General features: G+C 36.1%; 2 protein-coding genes across 12 annotated transcripts in view; one reads left to right on the forward strand and one right to left on the reverse strand.

The window, feature by feature from the left end:
• Positions 1–24,867, forward strand: part of LOC116278925 (adhesion G protein-coupled receptor B1-like) — a 113,633-nt gene that overhangs the window by 2,557 nt on the left and 86,209 nt on the right. The window lies entirely within an intron of this gene.
• The window catches only part of LOC140690765 (germinal center-associated signaling and motility-like protein), a 34,671-nt gene continuing 14,856 nt past the window's right edge, over positions 5,053–24,867 (reverse strand). Inside the window, exons 2-5 of one of the 3 annotated variants that reach the window (XM_072952693.1) lie at positions 16,630–16,689; positions 13,291–13,340; positions 6,242–6,270; positions 5,053–5,337 (exon numbers count right to left, since the gene is read on the reverse strand). In XM_072952693.1, coding sequence (XP_072808794.1) covers positions 5,098–5,337; positions 6,242–6,270; positions 13,291–13,340; positions 16,630–16,689 — 379 coding nt within the window. In that variant the 3' untranslated portion in view covers positions 5,053–5,097. Of the gene's footprint in view, positions 5,341–6,241; positions 6,271–13,290; positions 13,341–16,629; positions 16,690–20,547; positions 20,882–24,867 lie in introns of those variants that run through there. The other 2 variants (XM_072952697.1, XR_012066088.1) reach the window with 2 other exon arrangements.

The raw sequence follows: 24,867 nt of genomic DNA on the forward strand, positions 1-24,867 counted from the left end.
CATTTTAATCTTTTATAAATTTTAGCTGCTCTCTTAAGTGTTGGTATGTTTCACTGTGTTTTTCATTTGCATTCCTCTGACTATTAATCAAGTTGAGTGTCTTTCATGTGCTTTTTTGCTATTGGCATATATTTTTTCAACTGCCTTCACAGGTCTTTTGCCCACTGTACCACTGAATTTTCTATGTTACTCATAGTGATTTGTAGGAATTCTTTACATGTGGTGGATAGACTTATTGGTTGTATATATAATTACAAATGTCTTCTCACAACTTAGATTTTTAACATGTTTTTAATAAACAAAAGTTCTTAACTTTGAAATAGTCCAATTTATTATTTTCCTTTGTTAGTATTATTTTACCATTTTAGGAGATATTTGTCAAAACCAAGATCACTAACATAACATATTGTCCTACATTTTTGTTAAATCAGTTTTTTGACACTTAAATCTGCAATCCATTCATTTTTGTTATAAGGTAAGATGAGAATTGGGTTTTCTTTATAGTGTGAGGAAGGCGTTTAGCTGCTGCTTCTTCTGTTTTCTTTTTCTTTTTTTTTTTTTTTAATCTCTATGGGTATCTGACTGTGGTGAGAAAATTCTGAGATATCCTGTAAGTTTCCTGCCCTTGGTATTCAGTATAATCTCGCCCCCTAGAGTATGTAAAGAATGATTGTCATGATGGATTTTACTTTTGATTAGGTTATGTTATAGACAAAGGTAAAGTGATTTTTCCAATGTCGTTAAGGCCTCAAGTCAGCCGACTTTGATTTAATTAAAAGGGAGACTATTTAACTGGATCTGATCTACTCAGATGAGTCCTTCAGAGGGACTTGGCCCTTTTTGAAGGGAGAGCTTCAAAGCATGAGAAAAGTTCTCCTGTTGGCTTTGAAGGAGTGAACTTTGATTTTGGAGAGGGACCCATATGTGAGGGAATAGCAGATGGTGTCTATCAGCTGAGGGCTTGAGCTCAGCAACCAAAAGAAAATGAATTCTAGCAACAACCATGTATGTACAAGAGGACACAGAAACTTAAATGAGTCTCCAGCCCTGACAGCAAGCACCTCCGATGCAGCCTTTTGAGTTTGTGAGCAGAAGATCCAGTTCACCTATACCAGTACCCACAGAAATGGTGGGTAATAAGTTTGGATTGTTTTAAGCCAGCACATATGTGATAATTTTTTATGGTACCATAGAAGACTAATTAATGCCTGGTTAATACAAAAACTACTTATTGAAAAATGCATTATTGTCCCCACTGCATTATAAGGCCACCTTGGCCATCAACCACATACAGTTCTATTTCACGATTCTCTGTTGACTTTCACTGACTACGTAGTCAATGCCTGTGCTGATGCCACATTATCTTTTTATAATAAGTCTTGGTATCTGGTCGTGTTCAGTCTTTCAGGTTTGTTAATCTGCTTTCAGGTGCCCTTGGCAGTTCTGGGTCCTTTGAGTTTCTGTATGAATTCTAGAATAGACTGGGATTTTTGAAAAATAAGTGCAGGGGTTTTGATTGGGATTGCAATGAATCTACAGAGCTAGCTTTAATTCTGTATTTTACTTACAGTTCCTTATTTAATGTAGTAAAAATTGATCCACACTATGAGCAAGTAGTAAATATATTTCTTTTCCCTTTGTATTTCTGTCTTAATTTCACTACCAAATTTCAGTATATGAAAACCTTTTCCTTACTCTATCTTTATACTAGTATTTACTTATAATCTTTCTAATTTATCATTGTTGATTAATACCATTCATTTCCTTGCTGTAAAAGATGATGAAATTGGTATGTTGACACCATCTTCCACTTTCCTTAGTTTTTTCCTCAAAACTTTTGTTTTATTTCTGCATTATTATGGCTTGTGACATAAATATTTGTTTTTAGTTGGCCCTAAAATGAAATACATTCCATATATTGCCATTTTTTCTTTCTTTTTTTATTGAGTTATAGTCAGTTTACAATGTTGTGTCAATTTCTGGTGTACAGCACAATTTTTCAGTCATACATGAATATATAGATACTCATTTTCGTATTCTTTTTCACTATGAGCTACCTCAATATCTTGTATATATTTCCCTGTGCTATGCAGTATAAACTTGTTTATCTGTTTTATATCTACCTGTCAGTATCTACAAATCTCAAACTCCCAGTGTGCCCCTTCCCACCCCCCTCCCTCCTCGCAACCACAAGTTTGTATTCTATGTCTGTGAGTCTGTTTCTGTTTTATATTTAAGTTCATTTGTTTTCTTTCTTTTTTTTTTCAGATTTCCCATATGAGTGATATCATATGGTATTTTTCTTTTTCTTTCTGGCTTACTTCATTTAGAATGACATTCTCCAGGGACATTCATGTTGCTGCAAATGGCATTATGTTGTCATTTTATGGCTGAATAACATTCCATTATATAAACGTACATCTTTATCCAGTTATCTGTCGATGGACATTTAGGTTGTTTCCATATCTTGACTATTGTAAATAGTGTTGCTGTGAACATTGAAGTGCAGGTGTCTTTTTGAATTAGGGTTCCTTCTGGATATATGCCCAGGAGTGGGATTGCTAGGTCATATGGTAAGTCTATTCCTAGTCTTTTGAGGAATCTCCATACTGTTTTCCACAATGGCTGCACTAAACTGCATTCCCACCAAAAGTGTGAGAGGGTTCCCTTTTCTCCACAGCCTCTCCAGCATTTATCATTTGTGGACTCTGAAATGATGGCCATTCTGACTGGTGTGAGGTGATACCTCATTGTAGTTTTGATTTTCACTTCTCTGATAATTAGTGATATTGAGTATTTTTTCATGTCTATTGGCCATGTGTACGTCTTCACTGGAGGATTGCTTATTTAGGTCTTCTGCCCATTTTTGAACTTGTTTGTTTGTTTTTTTCTTATTAAGTCATATGAGCTGTTTATATATTCTGGAAATCAAGCCTTTGTCGGTTTCATTTACAAAAATTTTCTCCCATTCCATAGGCTGTTGCTTTGTTTTCCTTATGGTTTCCTTTGTTGTGCAAAAGCTTGTAAGTTTAATTAGGTCCCATTTGTTTATTTTTGCTTTTATTTCTATTTCTTGGGTAGGCTGCCCTAGGAGAACCTTTTTTAGATATATATGAGATAATGTTTTGCTATATTTTCTACTAGGAGGTTTATTGTGTCTTGCCTTAAGTTTAAGTCTTTAGTTCATTTTAAGTTTATTTTTGTGTATGGTGTAAGGGAGTGTTCTAGGTTCATTGATTTACGTGCAGCTGTCCAGTTTTCCCAACAGCATTTACTGAAGTGATTGTCTGTATTCCATTGTATGTTCTTGCCTCCTTTGTTAAAGTTAATTGACCAAAAGTTTATGGGCTCATTTCTGGGCTCTGTATTCTGTTCTATCGATCCATATGTCTGTTTTTATGCCAATACCATGCTGTTTTGATCACTGTAGCTCTGTAGTATTGTCTAAAGTCTGGGAGGATTATTCATCCAACCTTTTTCTTTTTCTTAAGTAATGCTTTGGCAATTCTAGGTCTTATGTGATTCCATATAAATTTTATTAGAATTTATTCTAGTTCTGTGAAATATGTCCTGGGTACTTTGATAGGGATTGCTTTAAATCTGTAGATTTCCTTGGCCAGTGTGACCATTTTTAACAATATTGATTCTTCCAATCTAGAAGCATTGAATATCTTTCCATTTTTAAACTCTTCTTTAATTTCCTTAATCAATGTTTTGTAATTCTCCATGTATAAGTCTTCACCTCCTTGATTAGATGTATTCCTAGGTGTTTTATTACTTTGGGTGCTATTTTAAAAGGAATTATTTCTTTACTTTCTTTTCCTGTTGATTCATCATTAGTGTAAAGAAATGAAACTGATTTTTGTACATTAATCTTGTATCCTGCTACCTTGCTGAATTCTTTTCTTAGTTCTAGTAGTTTTTGTATGTAGCTTTTAGGGTTTTTCATATATAGTATCATGTCATCTTCATATAGTGATAGTTTTACCTCTTCTTTTCCAATTTGGATCCATTTTATTTCTTTTTCTTGCCTGATAGTTGTGGCTAGGACTTCCAAGACTATGTTGAATAGGACTGGTGAGAGTGGACAACCTTGTCTTGTCCTAGATTTTAGTGGGAAGGTTTTCAGTTTTTCATTGTTGAGTCCTATGCTGGCTGTAGGCTTGTGATAAATAGCTTTTATTATGTTGAGATATGTTCCCTCTATACCTACTTTGGTAAAATATTATAAATGTTTTGTCACTTACGGCCTTTGTGTCCTTATTGAGAAGCTGGCATATCATTTGGAATATCCTTGGGAATGAAAGTAAAATAGATGGATTACTTATAAATTTACCTAAATTTTAAAACCAGACACTATTCATCCTTCCTCATTTGAGATAACTAGTCATAGGTTAAATAAGTAGTATGTTGTGAACAAAACTATAAGCATGTATATTTTCATTTTCTTAGGAACCTTCAAGCAGAATTCTATGATTTACTATTGGAAAGAAAGACCCTAACCCTTATTCATTTATTCCTCTTTTTTTTAAAGGCACTCTCAGTTTCTCCTTTCAGAAAGGCCAGTTATCAAAAGGTATTAGTTTTTGAACTACTACCTCAAATTTATGGCTAGAATCTCTAATACATGGAAAAGACAAGATTGAAGTAAATATCAGGTCAGCAAATGGTTTAGTCACTGGTCTTATATTTTAAAAGTTTATTTAATATATTAAACCTCAAAAACTGAAATACATGATTAGGAGTATGAATGCTGGCTTTTGAAATTTGGAAAGCAGGATTGAAACTGGATATTCTAAGTTGTATATCTGTGGGTGTTTATTGTCTTAGGAAGGTCTTCCCACCACCTCCATGTCCTCAAACCTTACAAACAAGAGGATGCAGAATACTGTATCTCATTATGTCAATCTATATGGCTTTACCCAAACCACAGAAATGCCGTATTTCAGAGTTTCTCAATGCAAATATAGTAAAAGGACATAATTTCTAAGATTTGGCCAGAAATGAATGTTTCATGAACTGCTGAAAGAGAAGCTCCCCTGGAGGCCACTATGCTGTATCATCTTTGTTACTGGAAGACAATAAGGAATGAAGGTTCTAGTGAGGAAGTACAAATTCATAATCATTCTCAGGGGTACAGGAAGAAGACCTAGTAACAGAAGTCCTGAGACGGGCATATTCTGTTTCCGACTCTTCTCTTAATGGTCTCCCTCTTCCTGTGGTAGACAGAACGTTCTCATAACCATCATCATTGGAGCTCAGAGAGGGTCTCCGATAGGGCAGGTGATTAATGACAGTGTAGCTCACTTCTTCAGAACCACTGCCATTCTCATTTTCCTGCCAAGAAAAAAAAGAGATCAAGGATCCAGAATCATCCATCAGGTTTTAACTCAGTGACCCACACCTCCTTTCTTCTTGTTTGATGGTGATCTTACACCTCAAGTGTTCAAAGCCCTTTCTCCAAGCCTCTTAGAGACCTTATTTTAGCAACATGAACTGTGCTCCAAACTACTACTCATTCTGCTTTCATTTCACCTCAGGATAATAAAAGAGGGAAAAAAGTCACTGTTGTCTCCCTGAATACCTAGAGAAAAGCAGTCGTATATTTTAGGTCACACATATTGAGGTGCAATATATGCAGCAATCAGATCTCAATAAGTACGTATTCAAGTTACATAGCAATACATTTTCATAGGATAAAATGCAATTAATAAAATTTACAGTTTAAATACATTGTCAGTTGCATAGGCCCATGGAAGAAAATTTAAAACATGAATACTACATGTTAATTAAATCAGTATAATGCTTATGTATTAAAAATAATAGACATTTTAATATGTTTATTGACATTCCATACAATGTCTAAATATAAACGCTAATTCCTGGACATATGGATTAAAGAGGAATGTGAAAAGATAAAAAGAGTTGATGGTCTCACATTGTAACTGTGAATTTGATTTCATTTATTTTTGTTACAAGGTTTTTGAAAATTAAAATAATAGATTTCAGTAGACTTGGGACAAGAATAAGAATTTACAGATTACCTAAATCTGTTAAAATATTTCAATATTTTAATTTCCTTTTATGTCTGCATTAAAATGAACAAGAATATTATTTAAAATATGAAAAATTTGACAAATCCATTCAGAAGTCACAAGTAAAGGAAGAGCTACAACTAGGCTTATATGAAGTTGTCTGTATTTTGACATTTATAAGACAAATGTAATAATTTCTCTATTACCTGATTAGAAGTGGATGGGACATCTTTACCTGGAGGATAACAAATAAAAAGGATAAATTGGGAGTTCGAGATTTGCAGATACTAACTAATATGTAAAAAAATAGATAAACAGTAAGTTTATATTGTATAGCACAGGGAACTATATTTAATATCTTGTAGTAACTTATGGTAGAAGAGAATATGAAAATTCATATATGTATGTTCCTATATGACTGAAGTATTGTGCTGTACACCAGAAATTGACACAACATTGTAAACTGAGTATACGTCAATAAAAAAAAAATATATATATATATATAAAAAGAAAACAACCTAAGAGTTGTAGAACTTCACAGGCTGGTGGTATGGAGATGGTGAAAGAATAAAATACAGTGATAAAACTTCATCTAAACATCGGACATGATTCCATGTTATTACTACGTTCTCAAGGCTATATGACAAAATCAAGGAAAAACAAATGTTATGAGGCAGTGTCAATACTGTGTTTCTGTGTAAGTGACACACACCAAAGCTGGTGAATAAAAGTGGATTTTGAAACTGAGTAACAAAATTTTGTCCAGAAACATGCTATGACAATAGAGTTTGGCAAATATTTTTTAAAGAGTAATTATGGCTGTGATATTTAAAATATAAATTGTATAAAATTATCACAGGAAAAGCACATGATTTTTAAGATGAACAATTATTATAGAGATAAGTATTAAGTAGCAATCATTACAGAGAAAATTACATTATAAAGAAAGTACTAAAGTAACAAAAGTAACTATCTCCAGTTAAATCCAGATTCAGGTTGATTATACCTATGAATACTGAAGCAAATTATACATGTGTTAATCTGAGATCCACTACTAGTATTTTAATAAAGAAGTTACTAGAGAGGTCACAGAATACTAAATATATCAAAATCCCAATTTGTAAAAGGAACATTGACTAATTCTTAAGTCTACAGCCTACTAAACTTGGTAGTGATTCTTAGCAAAATCTTAGAATATATTAAATAAATTAAACATACTTTGTATAACAAAGTTTGTTAGTAATTTCTAATAGCTCACTGTTCTTCACAAAAACAATCATGTTCAATGCACAGATTTCAAATATTTGCAGCAACATGGATATTCCTGGAGAATGTCATTCTAAGTGAAGTAAGCCAGAAAGAGAAAGAAAAATACCATATGAGATCGCTCATATGTGGAATCTAAAAATACAAAACAAAACATAAATACAAGTCAGAAACAGACTCATAGACATAGAATACAAACTTGTGGTTGCCAAGGGGGCGGGGGGTGGGAAGGGACAGATTGGGATTTCAAAATGTAGAATAGATAAACAAGATTATGCTGTAACACACAGGGAAATATATACAAGATCTTATGTTAGCTCACAGAAAAAAATGTGACAACGAATATATATATGTTCATGTATAACTGAAAAATTGTGATCTACACTGGAATTTGACACAACATTGCAAAATGATTAGAACTCAAAAGTTTAAAAAATTTTTAAATAAATCCATATAATCACATATCTTTATAAATATAATTATATATAATTTAATTAACAAATGTTTTTAATTAATATCATCTTATAATCATAAACTGAGAGAATTATGTAGCCTGAATACAATTCAATTAAAGCATTAGAGGCAAGAATCTGGGGAACTAAGCATCAATATGAAGGGCATGAAGAAATCAAACAGTATTGGGTGAAGTGGTTGCAGCTTTTGGTGCTGAAGGTGTTAAAAGAAGTATCATATTTATTCTCAGAGTAAAGATGTGAAACATGTCATCACTATGCTAAAGGTCAGCTGAATTAACATCCTTAGTAGATTTCCTATTTGAGGTTAAGGCATTGATTGGAAAAGAATATGAACCTTAGAATTAGAACAGGAATATCAGGAAATTTCTGATGACTGCAATTAACCTGAATTCCAAAACCAGCAAGTAAGACTATGTTTTTAGATGAAGGACTGCCTCTCATCCTGAATAAATAGTGAGACTCTTCCTTCCTTGATTAAAAACCCTGCGGAAAGTCATCTTGCAGAGGAAAGCCAGCCAGTATACCTCAACAAAACACATCATTGTATTCAGACTGAAAATAAAAATCAGATCCAAGCATGCCCTTGAAATGGAAGAGATTAGAACAGGAAGAGAATATATGCCTTTTTATTCTTTAATATTTATTAACTACCTGCCCAAATCAAATAAACAAAAGGGTGAATTCAACAACATGGTATTCGATTGAATTGATTCTGTGAGTCTTAAATTATGAAGGAAAACACACACGTTATGGGACTGAATGAGTATCTAGATATTGGTGCACTTACCAGAAGATCTGGACTCAGTATTTTAGCTCAGAGTTGAAATTATTAACTAGAGCGGCTGCCTAGGAACTGACCTCAGTAATGACCCTTATAAAATAGCATTACTATTTCAGGTTGTAATTGTCTCCTATTAATGCTGGCCGTCTCCTATTAATCTTGGCCGTCTCCATTGCTTCAAACCAACTATGGCTATTTGAGTTTTTCTCATGCTGCATCACTCTGACTTTGTCTTTTCTGCTTCTCTCTTCTACCTTTCAAGAACCTTTGTGTTTATATTGTGTTAACCTGGATAATCCTGAATACTCTCCCCACCTCAAGATTTTTTTTTACTGTCATACAGTCAGTTACAATGTGTCAGTTTCTGATGTACAGCATATGTCCAGTCATGCATATACATATATATATTCATTTTCATATCCTTTTTAATTAAAGCTTATTAGAAGATATTGAATATAGTTCCCTGTGCAATACAGAAGAACTTTTTTTGTCTATTTTTATATATAGTGGTTAACATTTGCAAATTTCAAACTCCCCAATTTTTCCCTTCCCACTCCCTTTCCCTCACTAACTATAAGATTGTTTACTATGTTTGCGAGTGTATTTCTGTTTTGTAGATGAGTTCATTTGTGTACTCTTTTTCCTTTTTTTTTTTAAGTTCCATGTATAAGTGATATCGTATGGTATTTTTCTTTCTCTTCCTAGCTTACTTCACTTAGAATAACATTCTCCAGGGACATCCATGTTGATACAAATGGCATTATTTTATTCTTTTTTATGGCTGAGTAGTATTCTATTCTATAAATATACCATAAATTCTTTATCCAGTCATCTGTTGATGGACATTTAGGTTGCTTCCATGTCTTGGCTACTGTATATAGTGCTTCTATGAACACTGGGGAGCATGTGTTTTAAAATTAGAGTTCCCTCCAGATATATGTCCCAGAGTGGGGTTGCTGGGTCATATGTTAAGTCCATTTTTAGTTTTTTGAGGCATCTCCATACTGTTTTCCATAATGGCTGCACCAAACTGCATTCCTACCAGCAGTGTAGGAGCGTTCCCTTTTCTCCACAGCTTCTCCAGCATTTGTCATTTGTGAACTTTTGAATGATGGCCATTCTGAATGGTGTGAGGTGATACTTCATTGTAGTTTTGATTTGCATTTCTCTGCTAATTAGCAATATTGAATATCTTTTCATGTGCCTATTGGCCATTTTTATGTCTTCTTTGGAGAACTGCTTGTTTAGGTCTTCTGTCCATTTTTGAACTGGGTTGTTTGACTTTTTCTATTAGCTTGGATGAGCTGTTTATATATTTTGGAAATTAAACCTTTGTCAGTCACATCATTTACAAGTATTTTCTCCCATTCCATAAGCTGTTTTTTGTTTTGCTTATGATTTCCTTTGCTCTGCAAAAGCTTATAAATTTAATTAGGTCCCATTTGTTTATTTTTGCTTTTATTTCTATTGCCTGGGTAGACTGCCCTAGGAGATCATTGCTAAGATGTATGTCAGAAAATGCTTTGCTATGTTTTCTTCTAGTAGGTTTATAGTGTCTTGTTTTATATTTAAGTCTTTAAGACATTTTGAGTGTATTTTTGTGTATGGTGTGAAGGAGTCTTCTAACTTCATTGATTTACATGCTGCTGTCTAGTTTTCCCAACACCATTTGCTGAAGAGACTAGACTGTCTTTTCTCCATAGTATATTCTTGGCTCCTTTGTAGAAGATTAATTGACCATAGGTCTCTGGGTTTATTTCTAGGCTCTCTATTCTCTTCCATTGATCCACATCTGTTTTTGTGCCAATACCGTGCTGTTTGAATTCCTGTACCTCTGTAGTATGGTCAGAAGTCTGGGAGGGTTATTCCTGCAGCTTAATTCTCTTTCTTCAATATTGCTTTGGCAATTCTAGGTCTTTTGTGTTTCCATATAAATTTTAGGGTGATTTGTAAAATTGTCATTATATGGGGGTGACATGGTACTGTATTCTAAAGGCTGTACACAAAAACTACTAGAGCTGAAAAAAGAATTTGGCAAGGTAGAATACAGATCAACATACAGAAATCAGTGGCACTTCTTTACACTAATAGTGAAATATCAGAAAAGGAAAGTAAAGAAATAATCCCTTTTAAAATTGTATCCAAAAAAATAAAATACTTAGGAATAAATCTGACCAAGGAAGTGAAATATTTATATGTGGAGAACTACAAAATGCTGATTAAGGAGATTAAAGATGATTTAGAGAAATGGAACGATATCCCATGTTCTTGGATTGAAAGAATTAATATTCTTAAAATGGCCATATTACCCAAAGCAATCTACAGATTTAATGCAATCCCTATCAGATTACCCAGGACATTTTTCACAGAACTAGAACAAATCATCCAAAAATTTATATGGAATCACAGAAGACCCATAATTGTCATTGTGGTTTTGATTTGCATTTCCCTGATGTTTAGCAACATTCAGCATATTTTCATGTGCTTGTTGGCCATCTGTATGTCCTCTTTGGAAAAATATCTATTCAGTTCTTCTGCCCATTTTTAAATTGGGTTGTTTGTTTCTTTGATGTTGAATTGTATGAGCTGTTTATATAGTTTGAATATTAACCTCTTGTCAACCATATGATTTGCAAACATCTTCTCCCATCCAGTAGGTGGTTTTTTGTTTTGTCAGTGGTTTCCTTTGCTGTGTAAAAAAAGCTTTTAAGTTTAATTTGGTCCTATTTATTTTTGTTTTTATTTCCATTGCTTTAGGAGATAGATTCAAAAAATATACTGCTGTGATTTATGTCAGAGTGTTTTGCCTACATTTTCCCCTAGAAGTTTTATAGTTTCTGGTCTTACATTTAGGTCTCTAATCCATTTTGCATTTATTTTCGTATGTAGTATTAGAGAAAGCTCTGATGTCATTTTTTTTACATGAAGCTGCCCAGTTTTTCTAGCACCACTCACTGAAGAGACTATATTTTCTCCTTTGTGTGACATAGATTAATTGATCAGAAGTGTATAGGTTTATTTCTGGGATCTCTATTCTGTTCCTTGATCTATGTCTGTTTTTGTGTCAGTACTATGCTATTTTGATTGATTGTAGCTTATTGTCTGAAGTCAGGGTGCATGATTCCCTCTGCTCTGTTCTTCTCAAGATTGCTGTGGCTATTTGGGGTCTCTTATATTTCCATATGAATTTTTATTTGTTTTAGTTCTGTGAAAAATACCAAAATTAGTATTTTAATAGGGGTTGCTTTCAATCTGTAGGTTGCCTTGGGTAGTATCATCATTTTAACATTAATTCTTCCAACCCAAGAACACTGGTATATTTTTCCATCTGTTTGTGTCATGTTCAAATTCTTTAGTCAGTGTCTTTAAATTTGTGGTTCAAGAACTGATTAAGGGACCAAGGAGACTGCCCTGAAAGAATCTTCTTTATATTTTGGCCTTAGTAAAGGATGGCTAGGTCTTGGACAGTTTCTCAGATTTAATTACATGGCAACTTTGATTGCATTTACTGTTCGGATAAGGTCTGTTTACTTCACTAAAGCAGCAGAATGACAGATATCTAGATACATTTGCTTTCATGTGGAGGGACACCAGTGCTGCTTCTTTGGTGTGTCTCAGAGCTTCAGCAGTTTCTGTCTCTCTGTCAAAATCTGACTTGCACAAACATTGATCATTTCATATACCCACAGGACGTATTAATGGTCTACTACATGGAGGACATAAAGCTGATAGGTCCTAGTGAACGGAAAGGAGCAGGTACCTCAGGCCACTTTAAACACATAGGTTGCCAAAGGAAAATGAAAGAATCTGCACCTCACTGAAGTTTGAGGGGGGTTAGTAGCCTGAATTATTTCAGGATAACTACATCGGATTCAACTTGCATCTCCTCTTCCTGTAAATCAAAATAGCACAATTTTTGATGAGCCTCTTAGAATTTGGGTAAGCTGTATACCAGTTGGAATTAGGCCCAGAAAGAGAGCATCTCTTGTGATAAATGATTAATGAGTTACAAAATCTGATTCCATAAAAATATTAGTGAAATAAAGGAACTCTAGTAAAGAGTTCACATAAATCAGTTCTAGTAAAACTGATTAATCAAATAATAGAAAATCTGCATGTGCACACGTGCACACACGAACACGCGTGCACGCACACACACACATACACACACACACACAGAAACATTGTTAGAAATCAGAGGACATCATTATAGATCCTGCAAACATTAAATACATACAAGAATATGATTAACAATTTTAAGCTAAGGGCTTCTGAATTTTAGTTGAAAACGACAAATTTGATGAGAATTTCAAATCTGACAAGATGAATTAGAAAATGGAGATAGTCTATAACTACAAAAGCATTTACATCTATATGTTAAAAAATTATTCACAATACATATGACCTTTCCTTGATGATTTTTCCAAGAAAATTCTACCAAAGAGTAGAAGAAGTAAAATCATTCATACACAAATTTCTCAAGAGAGTAGAAAGATTCTAAATCTGGGTCACCTAAGAAGCACTGGCATCTTAGATGTACCCAAGAAAGGGTAGCACTGGATCGTAGAGAAGTGGGCAGCAATTGAGAACCCAAACAGTGGAATGTGGTGTCAAAACAAATGGAGGAAGGAAGAATTTCAAGAGGGAGATGTTGAGCAACATTTGTAAGTGCTAGAAATAGAGTGATTTACAGCATCCCTAGTATGAGAAATATTCTGAAGCAATGACTTACTTTTCTTATCTTGACCTTGATTTTCTCTCTCAAGTGTAGTCATTTCCTGCCTACAAAGGAAAGAGATAATAACATGAGACACTCCAGTTCTCAAAGCTAAAATTGCACTTGAAAGGAATGTTTCTTTGCTCTTAACCTAACGTCATTGCTAGATTACATTTCAAAGGTTAAGTAAAATTAAAAGCCTGCTTACTTTGTCTCTTTCTGAAAAAGTATGAAATATAGTTAATAACACCGTATTATATAATTGAAATGGCTAGAGAGTAGACCTTAAACGCTCTCACATAAAACAAGGCAAATGTGTGAAGTGATGGGTGTGTGAATTACTTCAGTGGAAAAATACTTTCCAAATGTGTACATATATCAAATCATCAAATACTCTAAATATCTTAAAGTTTTACATGACAAGTTACTTCAGTAAAGCTGAAAAAAGAAAAACCACAAAAATGTAGGATAATAATGAAAAATGTGAAGAACAGACTCCATAATTTATGAAACTTCAGGAATTACTAAATTCTTAGACCATGCATATTGTATATTATCATATGTACAGAGAACATATGTGCAGTATGGTGAAATCAGGAATGATTCAATGAAGAATACTGAAACACAATTTGTTTCTCTGCTATTCTTCATGAGAGAGTATGTATCTTCAAAGACAAATGAGAAGTCTTAGAAATTCTAACTGCCAATTTACGGTGACATACATTATGTGGGCTAATGATGAGAGAAATAGAGATTATTTCCACAGGGACACAATTCTTTATGAAAACAGAGAAGAGACAAAGGGGTTGGGATTGCCAACACATCACCTTTTGTTTGCTTCCCGGACTGCTAAACTTGAGAGGAAAAATGGAGATGGCAAAGGATACAACCTCAAATGACCTGTCCACTGCAAAGAAGGTAATACACGCAGAACAGGGATGTGCCCAGGGCAGAGGGAGAGTATTTGGTGAGGAGGCAGTCTGAGACTCATACTAAAATCAAAGCCTGAATCTTAAGTTACTTCTCCTCTGCACCCTCCCCAAGCAAATGCCCAGATGTACACATACATATCACTTTATCTCAAAAATGACCTGAATAACAAACATAACACAAAAATAGCACAAATAGTTTATTAAAGGCAGATAAAGAGTGATTATCTGCTATTAAATATTAAGAATAATAAGACATGGAGAGGGAAAGTGGGCCAGCATAAATCAGGAAAACAACTGAAAGAAATGACAACATTTTAGAGAAATTAAAACAGCATTAAAAACATGGAAAAGTAAAATCAGTTCCTCTAGAAACAAAGCAGTAGCATGTAAAGCACACTGGAAAATTAAATGGTATAAAATGAGGAGGTCAAGTCGTTAATTATGAAAAAAGAAGGCCTAATATAAACATAGTTGTTATTTCTGGAGGTGAGAACCAAACAAATAAAACAAAAGTGTTCAAATATATAAAAATAAAACTTAAAGACTTGAAGCTGAATATTGATTTTATAGGGAAAAATGCACAAATCATATGGAACATTGATACGTAATGCCTTCTGAACTTCAAGAATAAATAATGAATCCCAGAACATCTGTGGGGAAAACACTGCAGATAAGAATCAGAAACTTGATTCTATAACATTACCAGATACTTGCTATCTCCTTTCCAACCACAAAATGTAAAGGAGAGTTGCAAAGAGTCACAGGGCAGGCATAGTCCCTCTAGCGTTTCTACTTTTTCCTTTGTGCAGAGAAAGCAGATATGAAAGATGTAGGAAATGACTGATTCCTGCAAACATTGTTTCACATCACCAGCAAACACCTAGGCCTTCCTCTCAATCCCTCATCCTTTTATGCTTTGTAGCTGCAGGAGGGGCCATCTCAGAGGTAGAAACCCAGACCTTGAAATGGAATGATTAGGAAAGAGGTTGAGTGCAAAGATATGAAAAGCCCATGACCGATAAACAAGTCAGGGTGTTTTTCTGTTCATCGAAGCCAAGGCAAGATACCGCTGTCCAGGTATAAGATTGTTTTTTTCACTATTTTTTTTTCCTTTTTTCCATTGAGTGTCTTGTGAGGGTTGGGCAACAGATAGGCACTTGTAAGTCAAACGGTGGTTAGTGCTTCGACAAACACATGGCCTGTAGAGGAAGATGGACTATAAAAAGCTAAATTAACAAATATAAAGTTACGAGGGAGGAGTAAATAGATGGAGCACAAGAGATTTTTAGGGCAATGAAAGTATTTTATATGATACTATAGTGGTGGCTACATGTCATGCATTTGTCAAAATCCATAGAATGTACAACATCAAGAGTGAACCTTAATGTAAACTATGGACTCTGGTTGATAATAATGTGCCCATGTTGGTTCATCAGTTGTACCAAATATGCCACACTGATGAGGGATGCTGAGGGTAGAGGAGTATATGTGTGTGGGTGGGGAGGGCTATGTGCCAACTCTATTTTCTGCTCAATTCTGCTGTGAACCTGAAGCTGCTCAAAAAATAAAGTCTATTAATAAATAAATTATATGTATGTATGTATGGGTGTGTGTGTGTGTGTATGTGTGTGTGTATATATATATATATACATATATATGTAAAGTTACAAGTTAAGATAAAGGCATGGCCTATATAAGTGGGGGAGGTGAGGTGGGCAGTGCAGGAAATCCACCAGGTGTGGAAAAAGCATTACCACATAGTCTAGTCAGGGAGATTTTTCAGAGTAATCACAAGAGCCAGCATCTCCAGAAGAGATGATATCAAGCACAAGCAAGGAAAACAAAAACCATGAGCCCTAACAGAGCTGTATGTACCAGGGTCCTGAGGTGAAAATGATTGGTGGCTTGAAGAGTGTGACTCCCTGGGAGATAATGGGTGAGTCTGCAGGGTGAGATAGGAGATTTGAGAGGTGCACAGGTGTCAATCCTCATTGAAGCCTCAGGTGAAGAATTTGGATTTTATTCTGATGTAAGAGAGAACCATTGAAGAGTCTTAAGGGAAAGTCATAATTAGACATGTATTTCCCAAAGACTATTCTGGCTAAGCATAAAGAATATGCTAAAAGTGTGGCCATTACAAATAGCCAACCAAAACCAAACATCTTTTATTTCGGCTATACATTCATGCATTTGCTTTATATAGCTATTAAAAAACAAAATATGTATACCCACTAATACCCCATCTTTCATGTTTAGGTTGAGTCCCCATCCAACATTCTGCGAAGGTCTTAGAAGCAATCACCAAAGAATTGGATCATTGTGGTTCTAAGAGGTCTAACATAAGGTGTTAGCTCTCTTGGGACAGAGATTCTGGAAGTTAATCTTTGGGAGAGGGAAATGCTCTGATATGCTGTGTTCTTACCATTTACTTTTCACATCTGGATTCTCCTTCCCGAGCTGCTTTTGATTGTCTTTCAGGCAACTAAAGGAAAACATAAAGAAAGAGACTGTTACCTCCCTCCAAATATTTTCATCTCCTTTTCTAGCTTTCCTTGCCATGAAAACCAAGCCTGCCTTTCCATTTTGTCAAACTTCTCTTTTCCTTTGAAATTGGCAGTCGTAGTTACAGAATGCAATTTGGAAATTGACCACAGGGGCCAGGCTGATGATGGGGCAAAATGTCTGTAGTGTGATCTTTGATCTCAGTGTGTCATTTTTAATAATCAGGAAAGTTCCAAGGCTGTAATTGATCAAAATTGGGAATGCAAGTTTCCTGAGTCACCAGAAGAGGTAGGTGGGGACAAAAAGGTAGAAAGACCTTAATAATGGGAGGGTGCAGACTCTCCATTGAGCCCAAGTAGCATCAGCAGCTTATGAACATCCATGTGCAGTACTAGGACTATCGACCCTGGTCCTCTGAGCCAGACCAAACAGGGTCCTCCAAACCCTGCTGTCTTGCCATCCATGTACATATAGGGCAATGTAATCTTCACCACTATTCAAGAAATTCTGGGGGGAGTGGATAGCTCAAGTGATAGAGCACTTTCTTAGCATGCGCAAGGTCCTGATTTCAATCCCCAGTACCTCCTCCAAAAATAAAAGTAAATGAATAAACCTAGTTACCTCCCCTCAACAAAATAAATAAAAAAAGAAAAATTTAAAGAAAGAAAAGAAATTTTTGTTGTACATATTACTCTTAGGGTTTTCCCATAAATTAAAATCATTCTTATGAGAATCAAACACAGACTGAATGATGATGTTGTGACCAGGGTGACAATGTGATTACACTGTGGTTATGCAATAGTTAGCAATAGAGCCAGGCTCATAATTCAGTTAATCAATTCTTTCACTACACCTGTTGTACAACAAGCATAGCATTACTTTGGTCTTTTTCCGCTGTCATCAGATCCCCAACATTGGTCTGTTGTCCTGTTTCTACATAGGGCTGCATGTAAACTATCTCAGACTATGAGCTCCACACTTGTTTACTGGCTTTATTCAGAGAAGTCATTTCCTCAGTGTTGGTGTTTACAGTTAAAGAAACATTGTTAGATATTGACATGTAGGACCACTAAGCAGAGAATAGAATTTGTTAAATACAAAGTAAATCAGATTTGCAGAGGAAGGGAGCCTTTTCTTTTACAGAATATATTCTGTTATAGAGATTTCTGGATAATACTCAAAAGTGGTCAGATTTTGATGTAATGATTATTAGTAGGATAGATTGTAAAATCAGGTAAAATTTAATTTCAGCGTCCCCGTCTTCTGTTCTTTTTCTGCCTTCCTAGAGTCCAGTTTTCTCATGATTTCATTTTCCTAAATTGGTCAATGAAGAAAGAATCTACTAAAGTAATTGTCCTTGAGGTTATTAATGATTCACAGATTTAACCTTCTAAGGGATGTTTGTATTTTAAAGTTTAAAAAAAGTAGGAGCATAAACTTCTTACCTTAGTAGGAACCTAGTTAGAGTTTGATGTCATTAATATTACTGAACATAACTGGGCATTAAATTCTACTGTACATGAAGTAAAAGATTTTTTTAAATCAAGCAGAATTCAGGTAACATCAGACATTGGTGATATACAAAGATTTGTTGACTGAATTAATAGATTATCAATATTCTGTCATTAAAATAGCAGATACTAAGTTAAGCCTAGAAATGTATGTTTGCCAGAGTACTGAGATAATGGCTGATTTTTGCATATTTGAATACCTACATGTAAGATCCATAACCAAAAAATTCCTAGAAGGGAATATACACAGAATACTCTTTGACATAAATTATAGTAATATTTTTTGGATCAGTTTCCAAAGGCAAAAGCAATAAAAGCAAAAGCAAACAAAATGGACCTTATTAAACCTAAACATTTTGCACAGCAAAGGAAATCACTGACAAAATGGAAAGACAACCTACAGAATGGGAGAAAATATTTCCAAATGACGTGGCTGACAAGTGGTTAATACACAAACTATATAAAAAGCTCATACAATTCAATATCAAACAAACAACCCGTCAAGAAATGGGCAGAAGTTCTGAATAGATTTTTTTCAAAGAAAACATACAGAGGGCTAACAGACACATGAAAAGTTGCTTGACATCACTAATTAGTAGAGAAATGCCAATCAAAGCAGCAATGAAATATCACCTCACACCTGTCAGAATGGCTAGCATCAAAAAAACTACAAATAACAAACGTTGGAGAGGATGTGGAGAAAAGGAAACCATTATACACTGTTGGTGGAAACATAAATTGGTGCAGCCACCATGAAAACCAGTGTGGAGATGCCTCAAAAATCTGAAAATAGAACTACATATGATCCAGCAATTCCACTCCTAGGTATATATTTGGAAAAAAACCAAAAATACAAACACTAATTCAAAAAGACACACATATTGCAGTGTTTATACAACATCGCTATTCACAATAGCGAAGAAATAGAAACAGCCTGAGTGCCCTCAACAGATGAAAGGATATAGAAGCTGTGAGACATATATATTTATACTATATCTACTCTATCTATGATCTAGATAAAATGGAATATTACTTGGAATATTACTCAGTCATAAAAAGAGTGAATTTCTACCATTTGCAACAAGATGGATGAACCTAGAGAAAATTATGTTTAGTGAAATGTCAGACAGAGAAAGAGTCATACTATTTGATACCACTTATATATGAAATCTAAAAAATAATACAAATGAATATATAGACAAAACAGAAACCAATTCACATATACAGAAAACATTCTAGTGGTTACCAAAAGGGAGAGAAAAGGGGGAGGGACATGTTAAGGGTATGGGATTAAGAGAGAGAAACTACCATGTATAAAACAGATAGGCAACAAGGAGATAGCACAGGAAATTATAGATACTTTCTTGTAATAACTTTGAATGGAGCATGATCTATAAAAATACTGACTCACTATCCTGTACACTTGAAACTAATATAATATTGTAAATCAACTATACTTCAATAAAAAGTAAATCAAAACAACAACAAAAAGCACATGACAATCAATAAGGTTTTATACCAAACAGGGTAGGTCATCAATACAAAGTCTATTAACATAATTTACCACCTTAGAACCTAAGAAAACAATACAAGATTTTCTCTATAGTTTCAAAAAATCCATTTGATAATATTGAGCCACATTAACAATAAAAATCCTCATAAAATGTATTGTAAGTTGGAACTTCCTTATTTTGATAAAAGCAATATATCAAAAACATACAGCAAGGTTAATAAAAATGAAATAAGAAACAAGTAGGCTTTGCAAGAAATGAAAAGGAAGAGAAAAATCTTTAACTTTATAGCTGATGTGTTAACTATGTAGAAAACCCAGTAACATTAACAAACCTTTAAAATAAATGAGAAAGTCAGCAAGGCTGGTGGACACAAAATGACCTTACAAAAGTCAGTAGCATTTCAACAATACCAGGCTAGACAATAATGCACTTCATAGATTTGCTGTTTTAAATGGTATCTCGAAATCAACCTAACAAAAGAATGCAAGAAAAAAACAAAAATTACAACTTATTAAAACACATTAAAGAGTTGAATAAGTACAGTTACAAACAATTTTTGATTGGAATAGTGTATTTGCATTAACATAGCATTGTTTGCCCTCTAGGTAGTCAATGTTATCCCAATCAGAATTCAAGCTGGCACTTCTGATAAAATTAACAAATTATATTTTTAATGAGTATGGGAGGGAAAAGTCCTCAAAGAGCTAAATCAATTTTGAAACGAAGAGTGATGAAGAGAGCATGTTCTGGACACAGTTGATGGGCAATGCAACATCTATTCTACCTTCTTTTCAGAGAAAGGAAAGCAATTACCATCTTCCTCTGACTCAGTTTCCACCAATATTCAAGCTGCAAATTAGGTGCTGCCCAAAGTGAGAAGAGGCCTTTTTATGGCTCTTCCTCTGAAAATCAGGCTCACAGAGGAATTTTCTCCACATAAGCATTCTGCTGTCCATTCTCCAGCCTCATAGACATTGTTGGTAGGGGGTGCGGAATCCTTAATTGGACAGTCCTTCTAGAAGCCTCCTGGGCAGGAGGAGCTCCCCTCAGTCAGTTCTGTAGGGTGAGAGTATCTTTATAAGAGGCCCAGCCTCAAACCTACAACTTCAGTCATTCCAATGATTTTGTAAGCACCAAATTCTTTATATTAAAACCCATCTTACTGGGGGAAAAAATCTGCTCTGTCTTATATTTCTTATGTCAAACTTCTATGATGTCATTGAGGATAGCATCACACCAGATACCAAGTCATACTACAAAGTCATAATAATAAAAACTGTATGCTGCCAATAAAGATATAGGCCAATGTTTTTTTTTTAAATTGAGTACAAAGAAACAGAACCATCTATACGTAGAAACTTAAATATAATAAAGAAGGAACTACAGTTCGAAGAGAAAAGAGTGGCTCTTCTAGTAGATGAAATCGCAAAATGTGGCTTAGTTTTAGAGAGAGAAAAAAGCAAAATTCCTAATTTAAGCTATATACTAACAGGGATTGATGATGTAAATAACAAAGTCAAAGAAATGTCAGAATAATAGCTTTGTCATATGAGAATGGGGAAAAACTTCTTCAGTTCCACTCCTAGGAAATTACTCAAAACACATATCCACAAAAGCATTTGTACGTGAGTATTTTTAGTAGCTTGATTCATTATAGCCAAAAATCAGAAGCAACTCAAATACTATGAATAGAAGAATGTATAATCATAATCTTGTATATTTGCACATAAATAGACTCTGGAACATTAAACAATAAAAAAAGAATGAACTTTGGTACACGCAATGTGGATGAATCTCTTCATTAATGTTAAGTAAAAGATAAATGCAAGAGTATATTCTTTTGTACGGGACCATTTACAAAATGGCAAACATGGGAATAGAAACCAGAACAGTGTTTGGAGGTGACTGACTGACAAGAGGCATGGAAACTTTCGGGGATAATGAAAAAATTACATATATATCATGATTTGGGTACCAGTTATATGGGTATCCACATTTGTAAAACTCAAGTCTTACACTTAACATTTGCTCATTTCACTATATGCAAATTTTGCTTTAATATAGAAATCGATGAAAGGAAAGTTAATTATTTTGAAAGCACCAAATCACAAACCATGAGGCAAAAAGATAACAAATTTTATATCAACATTTAGGATTTCCAGTAAATAAAAAATGTAACTAGCATATAGATGCTCAGTAAGAACAGGTATTTGTAATAGCTAACAGAGATTCTTTGTGTGAGCCAACATTAGTCTCCTGAACCTCCTCCTAGTCCCATCTATGCACTTCCTTGTAAAATCCAGTTTTAACAAGAATCTTGCTATGAAACTTTTACTAGAAACCTCGCCCCGATAGCTCAAATTCTTCATCCTCCACCATCCCCCAAGTAATATCTGATCATCCCGGCCTGTCTTCAGCAAGAATTCACTCAGGTTGGTTTAGCCGAACCACCTTTATCCCTATTTCTTCTTAGCAATTTTTCACCCACTGACCACCCCCCCAACTCTCTTCCATAGTTATAAATCCCCACTTGCCCATGCCATACTTGGAGTTGAGCCCCATCTCTCTCCTAGACTGTAAAATCAGGTCTTCTTTGCCATCTTTCACATGTGTCATTGAGTATTTTTTACTTTAACTTGGCTAACACTCAAGAGGTGAGTCTGCAGTATTCAAAAGGTGCTTGCTAATCCACAAGAATGCAAGAGACCAAATTAAAAAAAAAAAAGATGAGTAAAGGATTTGAACAGTAAACATTTGAAAGAAGCTTTGGTGCCTAACGAGCATATGAATAAATACAGAAAATCACCAACAAACAACCAGAAAAATGAAAATTAAAATAACATTTGGATACAAATTTATATTAAAATGAATGAATGGCAAAAAAAAAAAAAACTTCATGGACTTGAGCTTTGAGCCAGCACCTCTCCCAGGAGTGAGGTTGCTACAGTGACAGGAAACAGAACGAAGAGAGGCCACGCAGGAAAGCCGGTGCTTTAGCAGAAAATCCCAGTAAAACACTGCTCACAACGAGGGCTCCTGCTGCAATGGCACCTCGGACCGGGCACTGCCAGGCACAGCGCCAGATAAGTGAATTTTCCAGACAAACACAGATTACCGCTTTAAGCGCAAAAGTATTTTAATGACAAGAGGCATTCTAAAGAGGTATTTCATAACCCCTTTCCTTGTTAAATAAAATGTTCTGTATAGAGGACACCCTCTAGTGACGAATCAGGGCCACTGGCATCACCTGCAATTGGAAACCTGGGCCACTGAAGTCCCCTGATGTCCCCTGACCCAGTGGCCCCAGCTGCTCTACTTTCAGACTTTAGCCATATCTATCTCTTCCCTTTCTCTTATTCATTTGGCAAAGTTTCCTTACTTCCCAAATTCTCAAACTCTCCCTGCTTGAACACTCAACCACCCAAATTCAGGAGCTAAACCAATTCAGACAGATTTTCACAAGGCTCTCTCAATATCTGACACACTACTGCATACTAATTGCAATTCACAAGCCAAATAGATTTGGAAACATGGAAACCCCTCCCCTTCTACCTCTCCCTGACCACGTGGGAACCAAATGAATGGCAAGAGATACTTGTCTTTGAGAAGCACCAACCACGAGCAGGTGCTGAGGGGCTGGCAGTGGGCACACTCCACCCTCGACCTGCAGAGCACTTGTTTCCAGACGGAGGAGGCGGATGACAGATCACCAAACACACAGCTATGCAGGATGGAACCAGATAGTGATGAGGGCCATTCTGAAGAAGGGAGAGGGAGTGCAGCAAAGGAACAGGGCTGGGGGGTGCTAGACAGGTGATGCGGGAAGGCTCACAGGTTAGGCGGCCTGGAGAGGTGAAGGAGTGAGCCCCGCAGACAGCTGGAGACAGCGTGTCCCGGGAAGAGAGAGAGAACAAGCATGTGCAAGGCCCTGTGGTTGAAGGGACGTGATGTTTGTGAACAGTGAGATCAGTGAGGCTACAGATGCAGTGAGGGGATGAGAGCAGAACAGGGGTGGTCGGGTCCAAGGTCAAGGCCCCACAGGGCTCCAGGCGCCTTGATCAGGACCTCCAGTTCTGCTCAGCTATCACAGGAAACCCACGAGGAGGGTGAAGCATGGCAGTGGGGGGGTCAGATACATCACTCTAGCAATGAGAACAGACCAGACTTGGGAAACTGGGCAGCAGTACCCTGGCCTCTGCATGAGCAAAGCCCCGCCCCAGATGAAGGATGCACGCTTTTCCACGAAGGCTATTTCTCTGCAGACCTACCCTTAGACTCTGGAGTTTAGGCTGCGTTAAGAAATTCACTCCAACCTTACTTCCAGGGCACTGAATCCGCCAGCCCCTATGCTGGAGGCTAGGGCGCAAGAGGTCTGACCTCTGGGGAGGTGAGGTGTGCCTCAAGCTCTCCACAGGCCGGCCAGGAAGGAAGGCCAGACTTCAAAGGAGAGGAACCTGAGAAGCCCTTCCTTCCCACGGACCTCGAACTGAGACATGTTCTCAAAGGGCATCAGTCATCTCCCCGCCTCGCACGGCCTCCCCTGGTTTGCAGTGGCAGATTCAGGCCTGCCAGGCACACAGTCTTTACACAGTCTTTGCTGGTCTCGCCATCCGAGCTGCTGCTCACCCCCAGGTCTCCGAACACTTTCCACACGTGGCTGTTCAAACCCCTGCAGCGGGAGAGCCCGCAGGAACTGAGCCAGCCCCAAGGACAACCACATTCCGCGCTGACAGACGAGCAAAGTAAATCACGCTTTCAGATCCAGTGCGGAACCAGATCTACACAACCGTACCCGTACCGCACCATACACACTCCTTTGTCTGCCTGTCTTTCCTCCAGTCTTCCTCTTTCTTCTCCCTCCTTGGCGCATCACAGATGCCAGCTGCTTAGGGAGACCAGCAGGACCAAGAGCTGCAAGTGTCACAGACTGGGCCTTTCGAAAGCAAAGGCGTAAACACAGCTGACCCTTGAATAACGTGAGTCTGAACTGCCTGAATCCACTTAAACGTGGACTTTCTTCAATAAATACATGCGAGAACACTACACGATCTTCAGTTGGTTGGAACTCCTGGTGCAGAGGGCCCAACTCTAAAGTTATACCCAGATTTCCAACTGCACGGGGCCTCAGCACCC

Source organism: Vicugna pacos, chromosome 3 (genome assembly GCF_048564905.1).
Source record: "Vicugna pacos chromosome 3, VicPac4, whole genome shotgun sequence".
NCBI classification, from domain to species: domain Eukaryota; kingdom Metazoa; phylum Chordata; class Mammalia; order Artiodactyla; family Camelidae; genus Vicugna; species Vicugna pacos.